The 22,175-nt window shown below is 38.1% G+C and overlaps 1 protein-coding gene across 2 annotated transcripts in view; it reads right to left on the minus strand.

Moving 5' to 3' along the window:
• The window catches only part of HSDL2 (hydroxysteroid dehydrogenase like 2), a 54,549-nt gene continuing 32,374 nt past the window's right edge, over positions 1-22,175 (minus strand). The window contains exons 7-11 of one of the 2 annotated variants that reach the window (XM_020905340.2): positions 18,945-19,139; positions 17,102-17,173; positions 11,521-11,670; positions 6,490-6,618; positions 1-713 (exon numbers count right to left, since the gene is read on the minus strand). In XM_020905340.2, the coding sequence (XP_020760999.1) occupies positions 601-713; positions 6,490-6,618; positions 11,521-11,670; positions 17,102-17,173; positions 18,945-19,139 (659 nt within the window). In that variant the 3' untranslated portion in view covers positions 1-600. The remainder of the gene's footprint in view (positions 714-6,489; positions 6,619-11,520; positions 11,671-17,101; positions 17,174-18,944; positions 19,140-22,175) is intronic. The other variant, XM_070459276.1, reaches the window with a different exon arrangement.

Here is a 22,175-nt window from a genome sequence, read left to right on the forward strand (position 1 = left end):
TGCTTCAGGAAAGAAATTATTTTATTTTAGGGTATCTTCACATAACTTAAAATAGGATCTATATTGCAATTAGTTGAATTACATCAATAATATTTTCCTATAGGTAACTTACATTTAGAAATGTAGTTAACATGAAAAAATGTTTTTAATTCATCTTCACAAATGGTATTTATTAAGTAGTCTATTATATGATTTCTCTGAAAATGCACTATAAAAGATCTTCTTTGAAACAAATTTATAAACCTAAAATATCATTAGTATACAATCTTAAACTGAAAATTTTAAAACAGACTAGTTTCATTTCACATGGGAAGAAGATACGAAAAGAGTTGATGTTACTGCCTGACCCTGACTGATCACTAATACTTTTCCTAGAAGATGATGGTATATGAGATACAGGACTACTTAATGATGCTTATGGTTGTTTGGACAGTTGTTTTAATTACAATTTCAAATCTTACAGATACAGAAATTCTATTTTTTTCCCAGAACAAACATGAATATCCTTGTAATATAATAGGGATGACAAGAAACATTCCATTTTAACTGTTGAGCCCTTTTACTTTTTGAGCTTAGTAGTCAACATATTTTCTTTTCTCTTTATAGCTTGGAGTTCATCTGATTCATTAGCTTCTCCAATTTGATTGCCAGGGCCATGTTTCCTTTAATCTTCAATTTTCCTGACATGAATGCCACTGTTGGTTTTATTTTCCCTAAAATGAGAAAATGAGAGAGGAAAAAGCAGCATTAATGCCCTTAGGGATATACCACTTCAAGAACATGCATTATAAAAAAGAATTTCTGAGTTCTATAAACCTCTAATGCACAGAAATTTCTTTTATACCATTTTTTTATCAGTATCTTGGGAATCCCAACTCCTCAATTTAGATTTTAACAGTATCTTATGAGAGATAATATAAAAACAACAACAAAAGATGTCAAAAAGCTGAAGATGCAACATTTGTATGTTAGTTACACAACACTGAAGAATAGATGGCCTTCAAATGAGTTGGCATAAACAAATACTATTTAATTAATTTTTCAACCTTTACAGTTCATTAAAACTCTTAATATTTCAAATTTAGATTCAAAAACTGAAATGGCATAAATGAGTATAATATTTTTAAGAAATGACAGTAAAAGTATAGTGTATGGATACAAAGTATGTCTCAACAGCATTTTAACCACAGAAACGCCAGAATATAAAATGGTGAGCATTAAAACAGAATCGTAGCTAATAACGACATATAATAAATAGAAGCTCCTGGAGGGAGAGAACTTTGATTTTGCTTGCTGCTTTCACTCCCCAGTCTTCTCACCGTTAGGCTTCAGCTAAAACACTGCTCCTTGCTCTCTCACTCTATAGTAAAACCCACCATAGTCCACAGCCCCACTCATGCACACACAGCTTCCAATCAGCTTTACAGAGCTTTGCCTATAAACATGAATGGGCAGCAAATGGAGACAAATATCTTTGATATATAGAGAGAGCACTCCAAACCAAAAACAGGTGAAAACGATTTGGGGGAAACAGAGACTGCAGGTGCAGGAAAAATGGAAAAGTAAATAAACAAAATTCATGTCCTCATTGATAAGAGAAGCTGTAACAATGTATCAAGGACTGGATGCTGGAAGAAAGGGTTGGGGAGGAGGAGAAGCCCTGGAAAGGGAGAAAAAGAGGAGGGGATAAAATGCAGGAGAGAAAAGAGGAAGGAAAGGAAGGGGGAGAAACAGGTGAAAGGGAACAGAATGGGGTAAAGTGAGGAAGAACGAAGGGGCAGTAAGAATGAGAAGGAAACAGAAAATGTGAGTGAACTCTTGGAAATTAAGATTTTGATATATCAACAATATTAAACTACAACAGAAAGGAGACACTTGCAATCTTCTGGTCACAGCAGTCAGTCTCTATTGCAATACTCCTCCTCCCACTACTAAAAAAGCCTCTCTCCACAAACTAGTCCCCCCCATACACACAATAATCTTTTCAAATGAAGTCTCGCCTTACTATATACCTATGTATGTAAAGTGAAAGTCACTCAGTCGTGTCCGACTCTTTGCAACCCCATGGACTACACACTCCATGGAATTCTCCAGGCCAGAATACTGGAATGGGTAGCCTTTCCCTTCTCTAGGGGATCTTCCCAACCCAGGAATCGAACCCAGGTCGACTGCATTGCAGGCAGATTCTCTATCAGCGGAGCCACAAGGGAAGCCCATGAACACTGGAGTGGGCAGCCTATCCCTTCTCCAGCGGATCTGCCCAGCCCAGGAATCCAACTGGGGTCTCCTGCATTGCAGGCGGATTCTTTACCAACTGAGCTATCTACACATATATGTCAAGGAATACAAAGGAAAGAATAAGAAGGCCCTAAATGTGAGGTGATTTACATCAGAGATTTAATATTTCCTTCAGAATGTGAGAAGTGAGAAAACTGAAAACTATCAAAAAAGTAATATACATTCCCAAAGAGCCCATCAACTATCCAGGAAGATGAATGAAAAATGACCAGACCACCCAGGATCATTGTGAAGTTTCAGAACACTACGGAGAAAGAGACCATTTGATTCCAAAGCTTTCAGAAAGAGGAGGGGTCAATACAAAAGATTAAGAATAAAGAATAACATCAAATCCTCCATGGTAATCTTAGAAGATGGAGCAATAACTTCAAAATCCTAAGGGAAAATGAATTTCAACCAGGAAATCTCTACCCAGGAAATAATCAATTCCACTCTTGGGAATCAACCCAACAGAAATGAAAATATATATCTATACAAATATGTGTATGAAAATATTCACAGCAGCATTATTCATAATAGCCAAAAACTGTCTGAAAGTGAAAGTCACTCAATCGTGTCTGACTCTTTGTGACTCCATGGACTATACAGTCCATGGAATTCTTCAAGACAGAATACTGGAGTGGGTAGCCTTTCCCTTCTCGAAGGGAATCTTCCCAACCCAGGGATTGAACCCAGGTCTCCTGCATTGCAGGCGGCTTCTTTACCAGCTGAGCCACAAGGGAAGCCCAAGAACACTGGAGTGGGTAGCCTATCCCTTCTCCAGCAGATCTTCCCGACCCAGGAATCAAACTGGGGTCTCCTGCACTGCAGACAGGATTCTTTACCAACTGAGCTATGAGGGAAGCTGTTTAAAACAACCCAAATGCCTGGGCCGGTGAGTGGATAAGTATGAGGTACATCCATATAATAGAATATTATTCAGCAATGAAAAGGAACTGAGCTACTGACACATGCTACAAAATGATGGATGAAGTAAAAGAAAATGAAAGACTATATATTGTTTAATTTCATTTATAGGAAATGTTCAGAAACAGCAAATCTGTAAACAGCAAGTCAGTGTGGGCTGGCTGAGCAGTAAAAAGGAATTGACTGCAAAAAGACAGGAATTTGGAGGGAGTTATAGAAATGTTCTCAAACTGGATTATCAGTGATGTTGTACAACCCTGTAAATTTACTAAAAGTCATATACACTTACAATGAGTGGATTTTTATGGTATGTAAGTTATACTTTAACAAAACTGTTCTGAAAAATACTGCTAGTAAGCATAATTTTATATGTATACGTGTGTGTGTGTGTGTGTGTGTGTGTGTGTGTATTTCTCCTCCCAAAGTACTAATCAGGTAAATCTTGAACAATTTATTTTCTTTCTATGATAAAGCTTTACCATACAGTGGCCTCTACAGGCCAAAAGGAGAGATGTTTGATATTAATAACACATCCACTATATAGATTAGGTCACAGACATGGCTACAGTTTCTTAGAGGAGAATGATGAGGATATAAGGCCTAAACTGCACCAATTCAAAGGAGAGTAGATGGGATAAAGAGTAAGAATGAAAAGATAAGAAAGAGAAACAAAGCTTATCTGTTCCCAATCTGAACGGCTGCTATAAATCTTGTAAGAAAAAAAAATATATATATATATATACACATAAAAATTACTCATTTAGCTGACTGACCTCCCCTGGTCAATCCAGGGGCACATTCACAGAAAGACATAAATGTAAAGTTCATTCTTACAAGTTTATTCTACATAAATAAAATGTAAATTAAAGAGATCATTGGACTCTTTCTCCTCTGAAGGGCAAAATAGCATAATGATTTAGAAGAGCAAGAGCTTGGGAGTTAGCTTGGATTCTAACCCTAACTCCAACATTGATTCACCCACCAAGTGATTCTATTTATTATTTAATTCATTAATACCTCAATCTTTCTTTTTATAAAATGGAGAAAATCTTTTATCTGAAGCCATTATTGGGAATATTGCTTAACTCAACAGTAATCATATACATGTGAACTATAACTACTTGTGAAATGACAATAATATTTTTTTAATTTTTAAAGATGTTTAAGTTCAAAACATTACATATTTACAAGGTTCAAAATCTCCAAAAATTTACTGAGCATCCAAAGCACTGTGTTTAAGCCCTATAGGGAAACAGATTTTGAAATACTAAACAAACACTAAAGAAACCATTAAAAATGATTACAAAGATAATTCTTCATTAACATTAAAAGATGTCATAATGTAATAAGTGAAAAAGGTTACCAAACAGTAGTAATGCTATAATCATGCTTTTATAAGCACACATACATATTTATATACATTCAAAATGTATATATATTTTATATTTATAACATATCCACTATATAGATTAGGTCACAGACATGGCTATGTTTTCTTGAAGGAGAATGTGTTTAAACCAAACATATCTTGTTTAACTCTAAACCAAAAACCAATTGATGGGCATTCTTCAGTAGTACAATAAAAATATTTTTATTTACTTTCCTTATTCCTAAGCATATTTTCTAATTTTTGTACCACAAATATTTAGCATTACTGTTTAAAAAATGGAGGGGGTAGATGTTGAAGAAGCCTCGATCATTAGTAACATCATACACATCAAACACAAACTGGCTCTGAGACTATGTAGGGCATGAGCATCCCGGGCTAGAAATGGAAAACAAGACTTACACAGCACAGAGTACATTCTGACTGATCTTCAATTTATGAAGGTTAAAAGAGAATAAAGAACAACATTCATAACTCAAATGAATCTTTAGAATATTGAGGTTAAACTGTTATAATACTTTTGCTTAAAGTGCTATTACTTCAGTATTTGAGCTGGTGGCTCAGATGGTAAAGAGTCTGCCTGCAATGCAGAAGACCCAGGTTCAATCCCTGGGTCTTCCTGGGTTCAAACCCGGGAAGATCCCCTGGAGAAATGGCAACCCACTCCAGTATTCTTGCCTGGAAAATCCCATGGATGGAAGAGCCTGGCAGGCTACATACCAAGAGGTTGCAAAGAGTAGGACACAACTGAGCAACTTCATTCTATAAGTATATGTGTTAATTAGCCATCTGAAGTTGTGTTGCAGAGTAGAAAATAGAAAAGATTACCCCAACATTTTTCTAGTACAATTAAAGATACAGAGGCAGAATAGAAAATTATGTATAAGCTTCTTGTGGTTATGGATTCTTCAGAAACAGGGTCACTGGGCCATGGGAGATGGTTACAGTTTCCTACTACAGTAGCTGGCAATATTGAAGCATGATCTTACTCTATAAATGAGCTTCAGCTAAGTTCAGCACCTCCAGTTTCCAAGCTGTTATTGGAAATGGTATCTTAGTCCAATTGGCAGAAATGAAGTCTACCTAGGAGTTCTTCTGATTTATCTCTCAGTTCCCAATACTGTCTTAATAGCTTTTTAGTCATGCAAAAAGAGTATTTTGACATCTGCTCCCCATTGTTGGATGAAGTAGAAGGGTCAGTAGAGGTAATGGTAAGAATCACCATTCAAAAACTATGTACTCTTCAAATCAACATAAATAGTCACTAAGACTGCACTTCTACAACATGTTTGAGTCTTGATTATTTGAAAACGGATAAAGCAAAAATGTAAATGTAAAGCAGAATATTAAAAAGCAGAGACATTACTTTACTGACAAAGGTCTGTATAGTCATAGCTATGGTCTTTGCAGTAGTCATGTATGGATGTGAGAGTTGAACTATAACGAAAGCTTAGCACCAAAGAATAGATGCTTTTGAACTGTGGTGTTGGAGAACACTCCCAAGAGAGAGTCCCTTGGGCTACAAAGAGATCAAACCAGTCAATCGTAAAGGAAAGTGGTGCTGAATATTCTTTGGAAGGACTGATGCTGAAGCTGAAACTCCAATACTTTGGCCACCTGATGTGAAGAACTAACTCATTAGAAAAGACCCTGATGCTGGGAGGGATTGAAGGCAGGAGAAGGGGACAACAGAGGATGAGATGGTTGGATGGCATCACCGACTTGATGGACATGAGTTTGAGCAAGCTCAGGGAGTTGGCGATGGACAGGGAAGCTTGGCACACTGCAGTCCATGGGGTCACAGAGTTGGACATGACTGAGTGACTGAACTAAAAGCAAAATATTAGAACAAAATTTTTCTTGAGCAATCAGTCAACTAGTAAAATTTAAAAACTCACCTGAAAACATTTTTACAAAATCATCAGTAGACATACTCATTACCACATCTGCCTGATCAGAAGGCTCTCCATGTCCAATATTACCACCCTTGTTTTTAAGATCAAGAAACCATGTTCCACCATCTTCACCTACACAGAAAACAAAGATATAGAAATAAATGTCAAAGAAGCTCTGTTGTTCTTAATAACTGTACAGTTAGAATAATCACACATAATGCTGTTACCCAGGTTGAAGTTCCCAGGCCTCTATAAAATTCAATATTTAAAAACTTATTATGTGCCAGGCACTAGGCTAGGCCCTGAAGACTCTGCAATAACATGATTCATACAAAAGACTAAATAGAGGACAATGTGGAGTCAGGAAAGTCCAGCCAAAGTGGAGACTTAAAAGTTAGGTAAGAATTTGCTAGAAGAGGAACTGAAAAAGTACAGAAGATAGAAAGAAAGTGAATGGTTGCCTCACATGAACTCATAAGGCAGTCCCTGTCTTTATCCTACAGGATATTCCATGGAAGGAGAATGGCATTAGGTTTGCACTTTAAATAGATCACCCTAACAGCAGTGTAGAGAATACAACATTCAGTTCAGTTCAGTTCAGTCGCTCAGTCGTGTCCAACTCTTTGCGACCCCATGAATCGCAGCACACCAGGCCTCCCTGTCCATCACCAACTCCCGGAGTTTACTCAAACTCATGTCCATCGAGTCAGTGATGCCATCCAGCCATCTCATCCTCTGTTGTCCCCTTCTCCTCCTGCCTTCAATCCCTCCCAGCATCAGGGTCTTTTCCAATGAGTCAACTCTTCGCATGAGGTGGCCAAAGTATTGGAGTTTGAGCTTCAGCATCAATCCTTCCAATGAACACCCAGGACTGATCTCCTTTAGGATGGACTGGTTGGATCTCCTTGCAGTCCAAGGGACTCTCAAGAGTCTTCTCCAACACCACAGTTCAAAAGCATCAATTCTTCGGTGCTCAGCTTTCTTCAGTCCAACTCTCACATCCATACATGACCACTGGAAAAACCATAGCCTTGGCTAGACAGACCTTTGTTGGCAAAGTAATGTCTCTGACTTTTAATATGCTATTTAGGTTGGTCATAACTTTCCTTCCAAGGAGTAAGCGTCTTTAATTTCATTGCTGCAATCACCATCTGCAGTGATTTTGGAGCCCCCCAAAATAAAGTCTGACACTGTTTCCACTGTTTCCCCATCTATTTCCCATTAGAGAGGGACAAAGAGGATGCAGAGGGACTTCCCTGATAGTCTAGTGGTAAAGAACCTGCTTGCCAATGCAGGGGACACAGGTTCAATCCCTGGTCTGGGAAGATTCCGCGTGCTGCAGGGCAAATAAGCCCATGAGCCACAACGACTGAAGCCTGCCTGCCCTAGAGCCCATGCTCCACCACCAGAGAAGCCACCGCAGGGAGACTCCCATGCACCATAACTAGAGAAGGGCCCCCGCTCGGCGCAACTGGAAAAAGGCCGTGTGAGACAATGAAGACCCAGTGCAGTCATCAATAAATAAACAGAGATGCAGAGGACAATTTAGGAAGGGACTGGGGCTGTTCAGGAGCTTGAGGATGTATGCCTGGGTCAGGATTCAGCAGTGAAAATGGGGACAGGTTGGCACATGTGAGTGAGAATTTAGCAAAGCAGCACCACAGAATTAGGTAACTGATTGCATATGAAGAGGGGAAGGCAGGGAGGGTGCAGAAGAGTGATTTACTTTGCTGGTTTTTGGCTTGGGAAGCTGGATAAATAATGGTATATTTTGTTTTGTTTTTTCTGAGAGAGGACTATTGAAGAAGAGAGGATTTAACAAGTAGTGCCAAAGCCGGGTATTGGGAATGATGAATTATTATGAACATTTTCAGATTGAGGCATCTCTGTGATAGCTGGATGAAAATGTCACATGAAGTCTGACCAGGCTAGAAGGAGAGATACATAAGGAACCAGCTCTGATGGTCACTGAGGCCATGTGAGTGGTTGGGGTTTTCCTAGACAAAGTCTGCAGAATAGAGTTCCAAGACAGTGACCTGAAGAATATCAACATGTAAGGAGAGGATGGAGAAGCATCTAGCGTAGGAGACTGACAAGGCATGATTACAGACAGAGAAGAAAAGCAAACGGACATTTCTAGAAGGAAAGCATGGTCAGCAGCATCCACTGTTGCAGAGTGGAGACAAGGCAAGAAAGACAAAGCCCACTGGTGACACGGAGGTCACTGAGGACCTTGGGGAGAGCAAACCCAGCAGACCGGAGGACAATGACACCGCAGCAGAGAGAACCGTACGTGAAAATAAGTTTGGCTCTGAAAGGGAGAAGACAGACGGGGGGTGGGCAGTGTGATTGGAAGGGTTGTTACTGCTGTGTTTTTTTTTTCCATTTATTTTTATGTTTTTTTTTTTTTTTAAGATAGACTTTGGGAATGTTAAAAAGCCACTGGGAAGGACACTTCAGGACAAACAGGTGGAAGATACAGCACCTATTCCCTGAGGAGGCCAGAGGAAACGGGATCTAGAACCTTGCTACTCAAAGTGTGATCCCTGAACTGCAGTGCTGTCATCATGTCAGAAATGCAGACTTCAGACCCTACCTCAGACCTACTGAATCAGATTCTGCATTTTAGCATGCCCTACGGGGATCAGTATGGATCTTAAAGCTTAAGATGCACACATCTGGAGTTGAGCTGGACCTGCTGGGAGGGGAAGATGAGAGGCTGGGTATCAGATGGCAGGAAGCTGGATAAATTCCTATCTGTTGGCTTCCCTCATGTCTGTGAAAGAGGAGTTGGGATTATCTGCAGAAATGTGCAGGACAGTGGCAAAGGGAGAGAGAGGAGACTTTAGGAGCACTGAAAGGTTTAAACAGTCACTGAGTTAAATCAGACAAGAAGCTGCCCACGGAAACAATGAATTCTGATGTGCTGCTTAGACCCCAGGTGGAGCAGGCCACTGATGAATTTTTATTGGGACAGATTCACTGGTTGGTGTGACTCCCCTTCCCACAGTTTCCCAGCCAGATTTGGCAGCCTGGACTCAAGTGTGGAGCAGGCAGATAGCTTGATCATCCAGGACTAGGATTTTGACAGTTGGTGACACAAGCAGCACGTCAGGAAGTTTAGCATATCCGCAAGACGGTGATTGAAGCAATGGACTATGGGCTCTAGGGAAGGAAGTAAAAACAAGAAGATGCAGACGGATTAAGATAAAGCAGAGGTGATAAAGGATAAAAGAATTGGTAATGTCAAAGTTTGTGTGCAATGGGACTGTGGTAGCTAATTCTTAAAACTATCATTAACATGTATTAAAACTGTACTGAGAAGAAAAATATTGAGAGATTTTAAAAGCTGACTGCATTCAGACTGATCAGAATTAATTTCAAAGATTAAAAAATAGCAAGAGAGTTCCCTGGCAGTCCAGTGGTTAGGACTCGGTGCTTATCACTGCTGTGGGCTCAGGGTAAGTCCTTTGTCAGGGAAGTGAAATCCCACAAGCTGTGTGTGGTGCAGCCAAAAAAAAAGGAAAAAAAAAAAAAAAAGGCAAGGTGCCCATGGTTAATGAATTACTGCATTACACCACCTGTCTTCTAAATAGGATTTTCTCTCAATTTAATACACCAAGATGTTAACACTGGAAGTTATCTATAAGAAAATTTTATTTTACATATGTCCATATGCACTGATATGCAGATATGCAGATGACACCACCCTTATGGCAGAAAGTGAAGAAGAACTAAAGAACCTCTTGATGAAAGTGAAAGAGGAGAGTGAAAAAGTTGGCTTAAAGCTCAACATTCAGAAAACTAAGATCATGGCATCCGGTCCCATCACTTCATGGCAAATAGATGGGGAAACAGTGGACACAGTGGCTGACTTTATTTTTCTGGGCTCCAAAATCACTGCAGATGGTGACTGCAGCAATGAAATTGAAAGATGCTTACTCCTTGGAAGGAAAGTTATGACCAACCTAAATAGCATATTAAAAAGCAGAGACATTGCTTTGCCAACAAAGGTCCATCTAGTCAAGGCTATGGTTTCTCCAGTGGTCACATATGGATGTGACAGTTGGACTATTAAGAAAGCTAAGTGCCAAAGAATTGAACTGCTTTTGAACTGTGGTGTTGGAGAAGACTCTTGAGAGTCCCTTGGACTGCAAGGAGATCCAACCAGTCCATCCTAAAGGAGATCAGTCCTGGGTGTTCATTGGAAGGACTGATGTTGAAGCTGAAACTCCAATACTTTGTCCACCTGATGTGAAGAGCTAACTCACTGGAAAAGACCCTGATGCTGGGAAAGATTGAGGGCAGGAGGAGAAGGGGACAACAGAGGATGAGATGGTTGGATGGCATCACTGACTCAATGCACATGGGTTTGGATGGACTCCGGGAGCTGGTGACGGACAGGGAGGCCTGGTATGCTGCGGTTCATGGGGTCGCAAAGAGTTGGACACGACTGAGCGACTGAACTGAACTGAATATACATTGATATTAACTTAAAAACACAAATCAGAAGAACTACAAAATCAAGTAGAAAACAAATGTATCACTTATATGTGGAACTACCAGTTTAAAACAAGTAGATATAACTATAGGTTGACACATATGAACCCCATGGTAACCACAAATCCAAAGCTTTGATGGTGGTGGTTTAGTCGCTAAGTCGTGTCTGATTCTTGCGATCCCATGGACTGTGCCCACCAGGCTCCTCTGAACATGGGATTCTCCAGGCTAGAATACTGGAGTGGGTTGCCATTTCTTTCTCCAGGGGATCTTCCCAACCCAGGAATCCAACCTGGGTCTCCTGCATCGCAGGCAGATGATTTACCAACTGAGTTTTGATAGACGCACAAAAACCAAAAAGAAAACACAAAAATACAAACGTTATCTGCTATTCTTAAATGCCTACATTCTAGGGTAAAAGTTCTGGATATAGCCATCTATCCAGGTGATTACTACTGGAAGCTGATGTACTTCTAAAGGAAATACGCTACATTGTTTCAGTAAAAGCTACAGATTACCAGAAGTACCGCTGACCTAAGAGTTCAAACTGATAGACGGCTTGAGTGGCTTTAACAACGTCATCAGTGAGTGAGTCCTTAAGGATTCTGAATGTTTCTTCCACAGCTCCAGAACGTGGTTTTGGTGGTGGCTGCGTCTTCTCTTCTTTCAATTCTGGAACAGCACCTATAAAATGTTACTGATGTAAGTGCTTTTAAGGCCCAGGCAATGTAAGGTCCCACACAAAATTAATTAATTAGCAGAACAGACTTGCTACCATTTGACCAAAATGACCTTAAATATGTTCAGTGGCATCTTAAAAGCACAAATCAAACATATGGAATAACAACCAAACACATCAGTTATGATTGTAAATGTAAATGGTGTATAGTCTTCAAGTAAAAAGCTCTCAAGATTAGGTTAAAAAAAATCCAAACTATACAGTGTTTATAGTCAATAGATCTAAACAAACTACTAGAGTTTTAGTGGTAACAATTAATCACTCCTTTATCATCGCCTCTGAGTTCTAAAACCAAATGAGCAAAGAACACCATGGAGTCAGAAAGATGGAGATCAGAATATCACTATACAAGCTGGAGGAAATGAACTGGAAGCTGCAGTTTGAATCAACAGCCAAGCAAACTCCTCAATAATTTTACCTCTAAATTAAACTTATTCACCTAGTCTCTTCATCCTTGAGTTGGGAAGATCCCCTGGAGAAGGGAAAGGCTACACACTCCAGTATTCTGGGTTGGAGAATTCCACAGACTGTATAGTCCATGGGGTAGCGAAGAGTCGGACACGACTGATCGACTTTCACTTTCACTTCATCCCTGGATTGAACCTGCCTCCTTCTTTCAGGGAATGGAAATGCCTCTTTAAGCAAAAATCATGTGAAGACTGAGAATAGCCTCCTCTGACAGAAAGAAGGCTCAAAATGCCTTAAATCACACAAACTCAGTACTTTTCCCAATTTCAAACTGGTCCCTCCCACTTGATGAAGAGGGAAATCAAACCACATGTTAGTTTCATGAAGGCCCCACTGCCTAGAAACCAAGGCCAAGGGAATACAGGTTGCAACATTTTAAAAACTGTATTCACTTAAACCATTGGCCATGACCATTCAGCACATGATGGGCCAGAGGAGAAGATGTGCAGTGCACAGCACTGTTCGGATCCCTTAGCATGAAGCTGTCCCTCAATTCGAGCCTGTCTTTATCTATCCTCTTGGAATCATTTGTGGGCAGTTTGGCTGCACCCAGAAACAGATGAGAGTAATTTGTTATTTAACTCAAAGGACAATCTGTACTTTAGGCTGAAGATCAGTTCTCCATCTATTTCCCAACTCAAATTATACCCAGTCATATTGTCCAATATAACTCACCAAAGGCTATTACATAAAATCTAGTCAGCAACACAAAGATATACCTGGGACAATATAATCTATTAAAAGTGTCTTAAATTTGTTAAATACAAATTATCTTCCATTATGCTTCCACAGACAAATTTTTAAAAAAGCCTTCTCCTTTTCTAAAGTCCAGCAGATATTAAAGGTGAAATACTTAAGATCCAATGACTATGGTATTATTACTTAAAAGCCAATTTAAAATTCAGATATACACTTAATGCTGACAGTGCAGTGAGGGAGATACTCATACACAGCCAGTATTTATAATTCTGGAAGGAAACTTGATAATATATGTCAGAAACCCTCCCACTGCCTAATCATCCACTTTTAGTGATCTACTAAAAATCCTGTAACATTTATACAATGAAACAATTATGAACCACTAAAATAAACAGTACATTCATATGACAGTACATTCACTCAACACTAAGTTGTCATTTCAAAAATTTGTTTTTGAAGACATGGATAATATTCAGGATATAATATTAAGTAAAATGACGCATATACAATTAAATACAATATGATCCAATCAGGTGAAATATACATTTGTGGACATGAATTTTAAGTTACATTTTCAGAAAATATAAGTGACTGGAAAGAAAGAAACCAAGACACAAACAGTATTTATATTTGGGTGGTAGGTTACACATGGTTTTTAAATTTTTCTTTATTCTTTATATACTAAGCTTTTTATATATAAATTAATTTAAAATGATATCAAAATTGATTAAAGTACATTACAAAATCTATTGGATGTGGACAAAGTTATATTGAGGGGGTAAATGCACAGTCAAAATTATTTTATTATTTTTAGGAAATAAAAGTAAAGTATTAGCTTAGCAGGCAAGAAAAGAATAAAAATATGCAATCTCAAAAAGAAAACAAAAAAGAAAGAAATAAAGCAAGAAAATTTTAAATTAATGAATCAAATGGTTGCAGAGTTTTGTGAATATACTAAAAATTACTTAACTATATACTTTAAAATGGTGAGTTTGGGGTATATGTAGATCATATCTTAAAGATGTAATAGAAGTAATGAATTAGTAAAGAAAAAAGCAGAAGTATGAAAAATGAAATATAATTTGAAACCTGGTTTTTAAGAGCAAAAAATAATAAAATACACTAAAATTGAAAACTTTCTAGAAAACTAATCCAAAAAAAGGGAAGAAGAAGAAACTCTAAAAGGAATAAAATACACAAAAAACTTAAATTATAAATGAATACTACATGACAACACTTATATAAATTTTACAACTTTAAATGGCTGGTTCTGGGTTTTTTTATTTTAGAAAAAAAATTAATTGACTGAGCAAATAAAAATACTTTCAAAGAAACAACTTCAGAAAAGACTCAAATGACTTAGTGAGACATTTCAAACCTTCAAAAAAAAGAACATGGAAAAAGAAAGTTACCCAATTGATTGCCATATTCAAAACAGAACAAAAAATAAAATATAGGAAACAATAACAAAAATTTAGACATTAATCTAAATACCTGATAAAAAATCTTAACCAACATCTAACATCTTACTTATGGATAAAATCTAAAGATTTTCTCAATAAAATTAAGAATAAAAGAAGAATACCTGAAACAAATAATTTCAATAAATATTTCCAAATGCTTCTGGAAGTTCGAGTCAGTATATTAAAATACCTGCCAGAAATAATCCTGTAAGATACTGTTATATGCAGATAATAAGTCTGACCACTTAGGAAATTCAAGAAATTACTCAGTGATAATTATACCAACTTATGTGTATAGAGAATTTGCTATATAAAATTCACAACATGACACTCTATCATACCTAACTTCATGATATTTGTATAAGGAAAGTAAGAGATGAGAAAATTGTTTCAGAGAGCTGAAGCAACTTGTCCAAGGTCAGGGACAGAACTGGCAGGGACAGGACTCGTACCCACATCTGTCTTACTCCAAAGTCTATGCTTTCAGTAACTGTCTCTCTACGAGAAACTATTAGAAGTCTAAAACAAAACAAAACAAAAACTCATGAAGGTGACCAGATACAAAGTCAATATAAAAAGTTAGTTTTCCCTTATTGTTTATAACATATCTTGTTTCAGAAAGCACTTCAGTATGCTTAATAAAATAAACACAATTCAGGATTAAAGTAAAAAGGAGTGAGTGAGGTTCTAAAAATGGCAACTGAAATACCCACCCAAGGTTACACCGCAGTAAGCGGCACAGCAGGAATTCCAACCCAGGCAGTCTGATTGGGTAATATTCCTCTACACTGTGCTCTGTATCTAACTATGTAATTTTTATACAGCCAACATACAAGCTGAGCATAGTACTAAGACATAAGCTCAGCAGAACTCGACCCAGCAGAGGCTGCTAAAACTGAAGAAGGCAAAGACATAGGCTTGCTTCATGTTTCTGGAGGCAGGAAACAGATAGGGATGTGTTTGGTTTTAGAAGGCACATCAGACAGAACTAAGTTTATCATACAATAACTGTTGGCACAACTCTCTTACTAATAGGTGACTACTTCAGGTGATTCGTCCAGGAATCAAGATATATCATCTGTATCATCCGAGGTGCCAGGGAGATGGCAATGAAAACTTCAGTGTAGTCTTGAAAGACACTTGCCAAGGGATAAACTGCATCATTTCTCACCTAGACTATTTAAGCACAGCATGATGACTGCACAAGAGAATAAAACCATAGGAGACAAAAAAAAAAAAAACCAGTAGTATACTTCAAAGGGACAGTCATTAGACAACAAATCAACAAATATGGAAACTTTTGGGAGGGAAATGAAATCAAGTTCTCCTAAGAAGAGTTTAGTAAGTTTATGATTAACCTCTACATCCAAAACTTCATTCCCTTGCTTGTTTCCTCTGATCCCAATTCTGTGCTAACTGAATACCAATTAACTGGAGTCGACTAAAATTGCTGTTGTTGGTAACATCACTGATGTGTTAAAAAAAAAAAAAAAAGCTGCTGTAGATATCATTAACACACGAGATGAGCTAACAGGCCTCTGAGCCATGGACCACCTGGCCAGAGAATCCTAAAGCAGAGACATCCTGATTCCCAAAACTACAACGTAGAAATGTTACAGAGGACTTCTCCAGTAGTCCAGTGGTTGAGAGTCCAGCTGCCAATTCAGGGGACACAGGTTTGATCCCTGGTCTGGGAAGATCCCACATGCCAGGGGCAACTAAGCTGGTGTGCCACAACTTCTAAGCCCACTCTCTAGAGTGGCTTAGAGCCACTCACTGCAACAAGAGAAGTCACTGGAATGAGGAGCCCATGCACTGCAATGAAGAGTAGCCCCATTCACCGCAATTACAGAAAACCCAAGAGCAGCAACGAAGACCCAGTGCAGCCAAAAATATTAACTAATTAAATAAAAAGATTGAGCTGGAAATACGGTTTGGGACTAAAACACATTGCAGTAGGGTTCTATAGGTTTGCTAAAGGTACAGAAGAAACGTTGTCTTCAACTTTCTAACCGCCATATAAAAAAATCTATGGTCACTTAGGAGATTCACAGAGTCTATAATATAAAAATAAGGTAAGGGTCCAGAGGAAGCACTGCTATTCTTGTTAACAAACTATGAGAGAAATTCTCACGGGTTTTCACTGAAGAGTGTTTCTTCTGACACCTTTCAGTAAATTAGTGGCATAATGCCAGAACACAAGGATTAAAATGTAAACTCGGGACCAATTTAAGGGAGCTGTTGTTTCTAAATTACAAAAATGAAACAAAGAAACCCAAACCTCCTTTGAAGTTAATTTCATAGCACAAACTCTGTGAATGGTGTCAGATGTACTATAACAGGTCACATTTTTCCTCAAAATAAAATATCAACACAAAACAACTAAAAATGGTGCCAAGGAAAAGAAATAAAAACATTAAAAAGGTGCATTTCAAAGACAACTTTTTTCCTTAAATGAAAAGAATACACTGAACACTTCTTACCAGTAGAAGGAAAAAAACACTTCCTTTGCTAGAATTAACTACGACATTACTTGTCTAGTTTAAATTACAAAAACAGGGAATTCCCTCATGGTCCAGTGGTTAGGACTCGGCACTAAGATGCCTTAAGCCGCATGGTGAGCTGCCCCCCACTTCCCTGCCAAATACAAAGTAGTTTAAAAGCAGAAATGTCCAATTCTACATTTTGGAAGATATACATAAGTTAGTAACTTTATTTTCCCACAGAAAATCCAGTCTAATCTTACCATATGAGTCTGCTTTCTTTGTAACTATAGCTGGCTGTTCATCCAAGAAGAAATCTGGTAACAAAGGATGGCCTGAAAAATTGATCCCCAAACAATCAGGTTAATAGAACAACTTCTGCACTCAGATTTTAACATCTGTTTAAGAAACATTATATGTTTTTATTATATTGATCATTCTGGAGCTTTGGAAAAGACTCCCAGGAGAAGTATCAAACTCTGACCTTCATTAAGCTAAAACACTTTTCCAGTAACCTAGTTATCCTCCTCTCCTATGGAAAATTTCATCTTAAAGATCCAACCAAAGAGTTGTGAAGCCCTCAATTGCTCTCCCAAGAGCTTTCTATACCTTCTCATCTACACATGCAACCCTTTTGTCCTACCTCCCTCCAAAACACTCAGGGCTCATTTCTCACCTGGCCCCCTTGAGACAGGGGGTTCCTCATTAAGAAGAACTTGTTTTCCATATCTGTCAATGTGTCTGTCTTTCCCTCTCAGAAGATTAAAAAAACTGGAGGGCAGGGATGCACCAGTCTTTGTTATATCCTAACACTTTAACTGTAGTACATGATCATATTGCTTTCAACACTTGACAGAATTTTTAATTTAAATTGAATTTAAAATTTTGTGTACAGTGACACTGTATCTTTAAAACCTAAAGTGATAGTTACACTACACCAGAATCCAGAAGAACTGGGTATGGTTCAGGTTCTGACACTTATTAGCTGACTGCTCTTAGGCAAAGGCTTAATCCCTTTGAAACCTGTCTTTCCACTACAAGTATTAACTACTGAATAGTCCGATTGTACCACAAGCCAGGCACTGTGCACGATATACATTTTTGCACTTAGTTCTTACAAAAATCCTGTGTAGAAGCTATCTTTCCCTTAATTTAACTGATAAAGAAAGTGAGGCTCAGAGGAAACAGGTGATCTGCCTAAGGCCACCCCACTAGTGAGCAGCTAAATAGAAGTGGGAACTGGATTGTCTCCTCCCAAACTCCACAATTCCTAATCTCTGTACAATATTGCTTCCTTCACAGGACTGCTATGAAAGTTAAATAGATACTATATATAAAAATGTTTTGTAAAACCATATAGAGCTACTTCATTCAATTTGTTTCAGACTGAAGAGACAGGGATGATACAAATAGAAATGTGTGGTTTCTGTCACCAAGGAGCTCAACTTAATTACTATTATTTAAAATACACTTCTGCACAAATACAATTCCCATTTGGGACTATGATTGTCTACTATACATTTTATTTTACATGTAAAGTAAAAATGCATTATCATCACTATCATTCCCTGCAGTTACAACAGGAAGAATTATTTCTGAACAAGGGGTCTTCTGAGAACTTCTCAAATCGCCGATTTGTATGTGAGGCAGACCCCGTTCAATCACCTTCACCATTCATCATGAAGCTACACTCAGACTGCACTTAAGAAATAACATGTGGAAAGAGCTCACAATCTTAAAAAGTTTTTGTAAGAAACTTATCACTGAATCATCTGTACCATGTCCTTGAACAAACTCCCTACTATGTTATTTTAAGACCAACTTCAGAAACTATTTTTCATTTTTGGCTTTAAGATTTAGAAAAGGTTAGAAGCTGATGGGACCTTTTCTGTGTATCTGTTAAAAAGTCTTTGGGCTCACTTCTGTTTTCCCTTTCTCTTTTTTGAAAGTTGTATTAGTCTGGGTCTTTCCCTTCCCTGGGAAGACAGTTTTTAAAAAGAGTGTACCAATGTTATAATCACATGAACACGTACACAAAACAGATGTATGTCCACTGCAGACAATGTGGACAAACACATCACTACTTTTCAAAACCAAATGCATTACCTGGTGTAAAGGCATAGACATCAAAATTTTTTATTCCTTCTTCTTTTAAGATATTTTCGTCGATAATAAAGTTGCCCGTAAAACTTTTTGGCTTTTTGAAAATGCAATATGCAGCATCTGCAATGATATCAACTTTTCTACACTGGCTTTCGATACCGGATCCTCCCAGCATATCCATAGCAGCAGTGTGTATGGCTATAGAGAAAACAAACATACACATACATAACTTTCAACTGAGTTAACAGAACTATTCGAGGAACAAGCAAGACGATTTCTCTCTTTATAACTCAGGTGATGAGAACACAGTCCAGAGGGCTTAAAGGATTTGCCAAATGTTTTGCTGACATAACCGGGTGGACAACACATGTACTCAACACAGCGCTGTCTTATATGGGACTCCTTCGTGAAACTCACAGCTGTCTTATATAGGACTCCTTCGTGAAACTCACAGCGAAATTAGATTGCTGATTAAGAATGCTCACAGAATTTGCATACCATTCTTGAGAGACCAGAAAGCTGGTGAGGAATACTAGCAAGAGCACTGAACTGTAAATCAGTTCAGTGATATTTTTATGCCAACTACGCTGAGATTTTTTGGCAGGCCACTTTAACATCTTTTGGCTTCAGTTTCCTGTCTCTCAAATCTGGAGTCCCTTTCCTAAGCTTATTTTCTCTTTTCCCTCTACTAGAATAAAGAAACTTTGTCTTTTTTGTTCATCACTGTACCCTTAGTGCCTAAAACAATGACAAGTATACCATAAACATCAGATAAATACTGGTTGGATTTGAGGGCCCTTTTACATGCAGATACTACTTTCATTTATGAAATACTAGAAAATAAAGAGAAGGGAAAAGAAAAAAAAGTATTTTTTTGACTGCACGTCACAGTCTTAATGATGAATCCATGCCCCCTCCAGTGGAAGCTTGGAGTCTTAATCACTGGACCACCAGGCAAGTCTCAAGGAAGAGTTTTTAAATTATCTATAATCCTTCTCCCCAGAGAAAATTATTATTAATGCTTGCATATCATTTCCACTGTTTTAGGTGCATATGATTTTTAATTAATTAATTAATTTTTGTTTGCATTGAGTCTTCATTGATTTGTGCGGGCTTTCTCTAGTTGTGGCGAGTGGAGGCTATTCTTCCTCGCGGTGCAAGGGCTTCTCACTGCGGTGTCTTCTCTGGTTGTGGAGCACAGGTTCTAAGGCTCGCAGGCTCAGTTGTTGTGGCCCTCAGGCTTAGTCGCTCTGAGGCATGTGCGATCTTCCTGGACCAGGGGTTGAACCTGTATCTCCTGCACTGGCAGATGGATATTTATACACGGTGCCACCAGGGAAGTTCCATACATATAATTTTTAAATTATGCTTTTGTGAAGTAACCTGAAACTCTTACCATTAATACTACATTATTAATTATGCGTTGCCAAAGTTTTGAATAGTGACTTATTTCAATTTACATTTAAAGCAACGAAAATCAATTTGTTTAAATGTATTTTAGGCTTCTGCTGCTGCTGCTGCTGCGTCGCTTCAGTCGTGTCTGACACTGTGTGACCCCATAGATGGCAGCCCACCAGGCTTCCCCGTCCCTGGGATTCTCCAGGCAAGAACACTGGAGTGGGTTGCCATTTCCTTCTCCAATGCATGAAAGTGAAAAGTGAAAGTGAAGTCGGTCAGTCGTGCCAACTCTTAGCGACCCCATGGACTGCAGCCCACCAGGCTCCTCCGTCCATGGGATTTTCCAGGCGAGAGTACTGGAGTGGAGTGCCATTGCCTTCTCCAATTTTAGGCTTCAGTTTCTAGTAATTTAGATAAACGCCTCTCCATTCTATTGTTAAACCACCATTTGAAATCATTACATACTCAAATAACCTATAAAATTCAGTCCACAAGATGAAGTTTGTAGCTTTTAAGAGCCATTGACTCTTTCTCATTCAACAAACAGTTATTGAATGTTATTAAAAAAGTCAGGCGCTACTGAGGTACTGGGAACAGCTGAGTGGACAAAGCAAAGTCCCTACTTTCACGGCAATTACCTTCTGGCACACTCCCCTCTTTCAAAGCATACACATGAACTTGGGGAATTTCTCAAGTGCACTGAATTAGAAGACACTTCTTCACATTATAACTAAAATTCCTTTTCTAGGAATAAATTTTTTAGCTTTACCAATAGCTCAAGAGCTCTGGGCCCACTCTTGAAGTGGTACCTTATGAATTAAAAATAGCAGCTAACATTTATCAAGTGTACCCTGTGCTGGGCATACTGCTACATACTTTACACACATTATCTGAATGAATTCCACAAGGTATTTACCATTATTATCCTCATTTTACAGATGACAGTACTCAGGCACAGAGGGGTTAAGTAACCGTCCAAGGTTACAGGAGCTAGGATTCAAATAGCTGGCGGCTTGACTTCAGAGCCAGGCTCTTAGCCACTATGTGATTAATGGGTCATACTTTGTTGATCAATATTTGTAGAGTTCAGTTATCATCTTACTCCTATAAACTGCAGAATTTTTCTATAAATGTTTCAATGCAGACAATGAGACTGTATACATAACATACATACTCCACTCTCACTGTATAGTATATAAATGGTATGCAAAGTCTTAAAAATTACTAAGTATGGGTCATGTAAGTATATATATGTCATGTATATGTGTGTGTATCTACACACACACAATATATAAGAATAAGGAATGGTTTACCAAACAACCTATCATTACTTTAATGACTTTTCTATGGAAGATACAAAGAAGGCATGAATAAACCTCCTAAATCAGGAAGTGACTGATGCAGTTACTCTCAACAAAAGTTTTGCAATCAACAGGTCAACCCAACAGGTTATACAACTGATAATAAAAACAGATTAATAACAGGATGAATCAAATCAAACTCCCTGATGATTTCTGGCAAAAAAAAAAAAAAATCAAGATTTATAAAGAAAGCCAATATGCCTTGGATCACAAGAATCCTAAAAGTAACCCTGAAACTTAAGTCTTATTAAGGAATAACTGGAAAATATCTACTAGCTTCTGAGTGGCTCTCCTGATTACAGCTTGGTATCTAAAAAAAATTTATGTTTTCTAAGCACAAGAAATAATTCTAGTTTTTCTTTTTTTAAAAAAATACTTTATTGAAGAAATGAATACATACTTTAAGCATTTTCAATCATATGTATATATATTTTCACCACTTTTTTGCTGGAGTGTATGCAGTCGCTTCAGTTGT

This window comes from Odocoileus virginianus, chromosome 31, assembly GCF_023699985.2.
Source record: "Odocoileus virginianus isolate 20LAN1187 ecotype Illinois chromosome 31, Ovbor_1.2, whole genome shotgun sequence".
NCBI classification, from domain to species: Eukaryota; Metazoa; Chordata; class Mammalia; order Artiodactyla; family Cervidae; genus Odocoileus; species Odocoileus virginianus.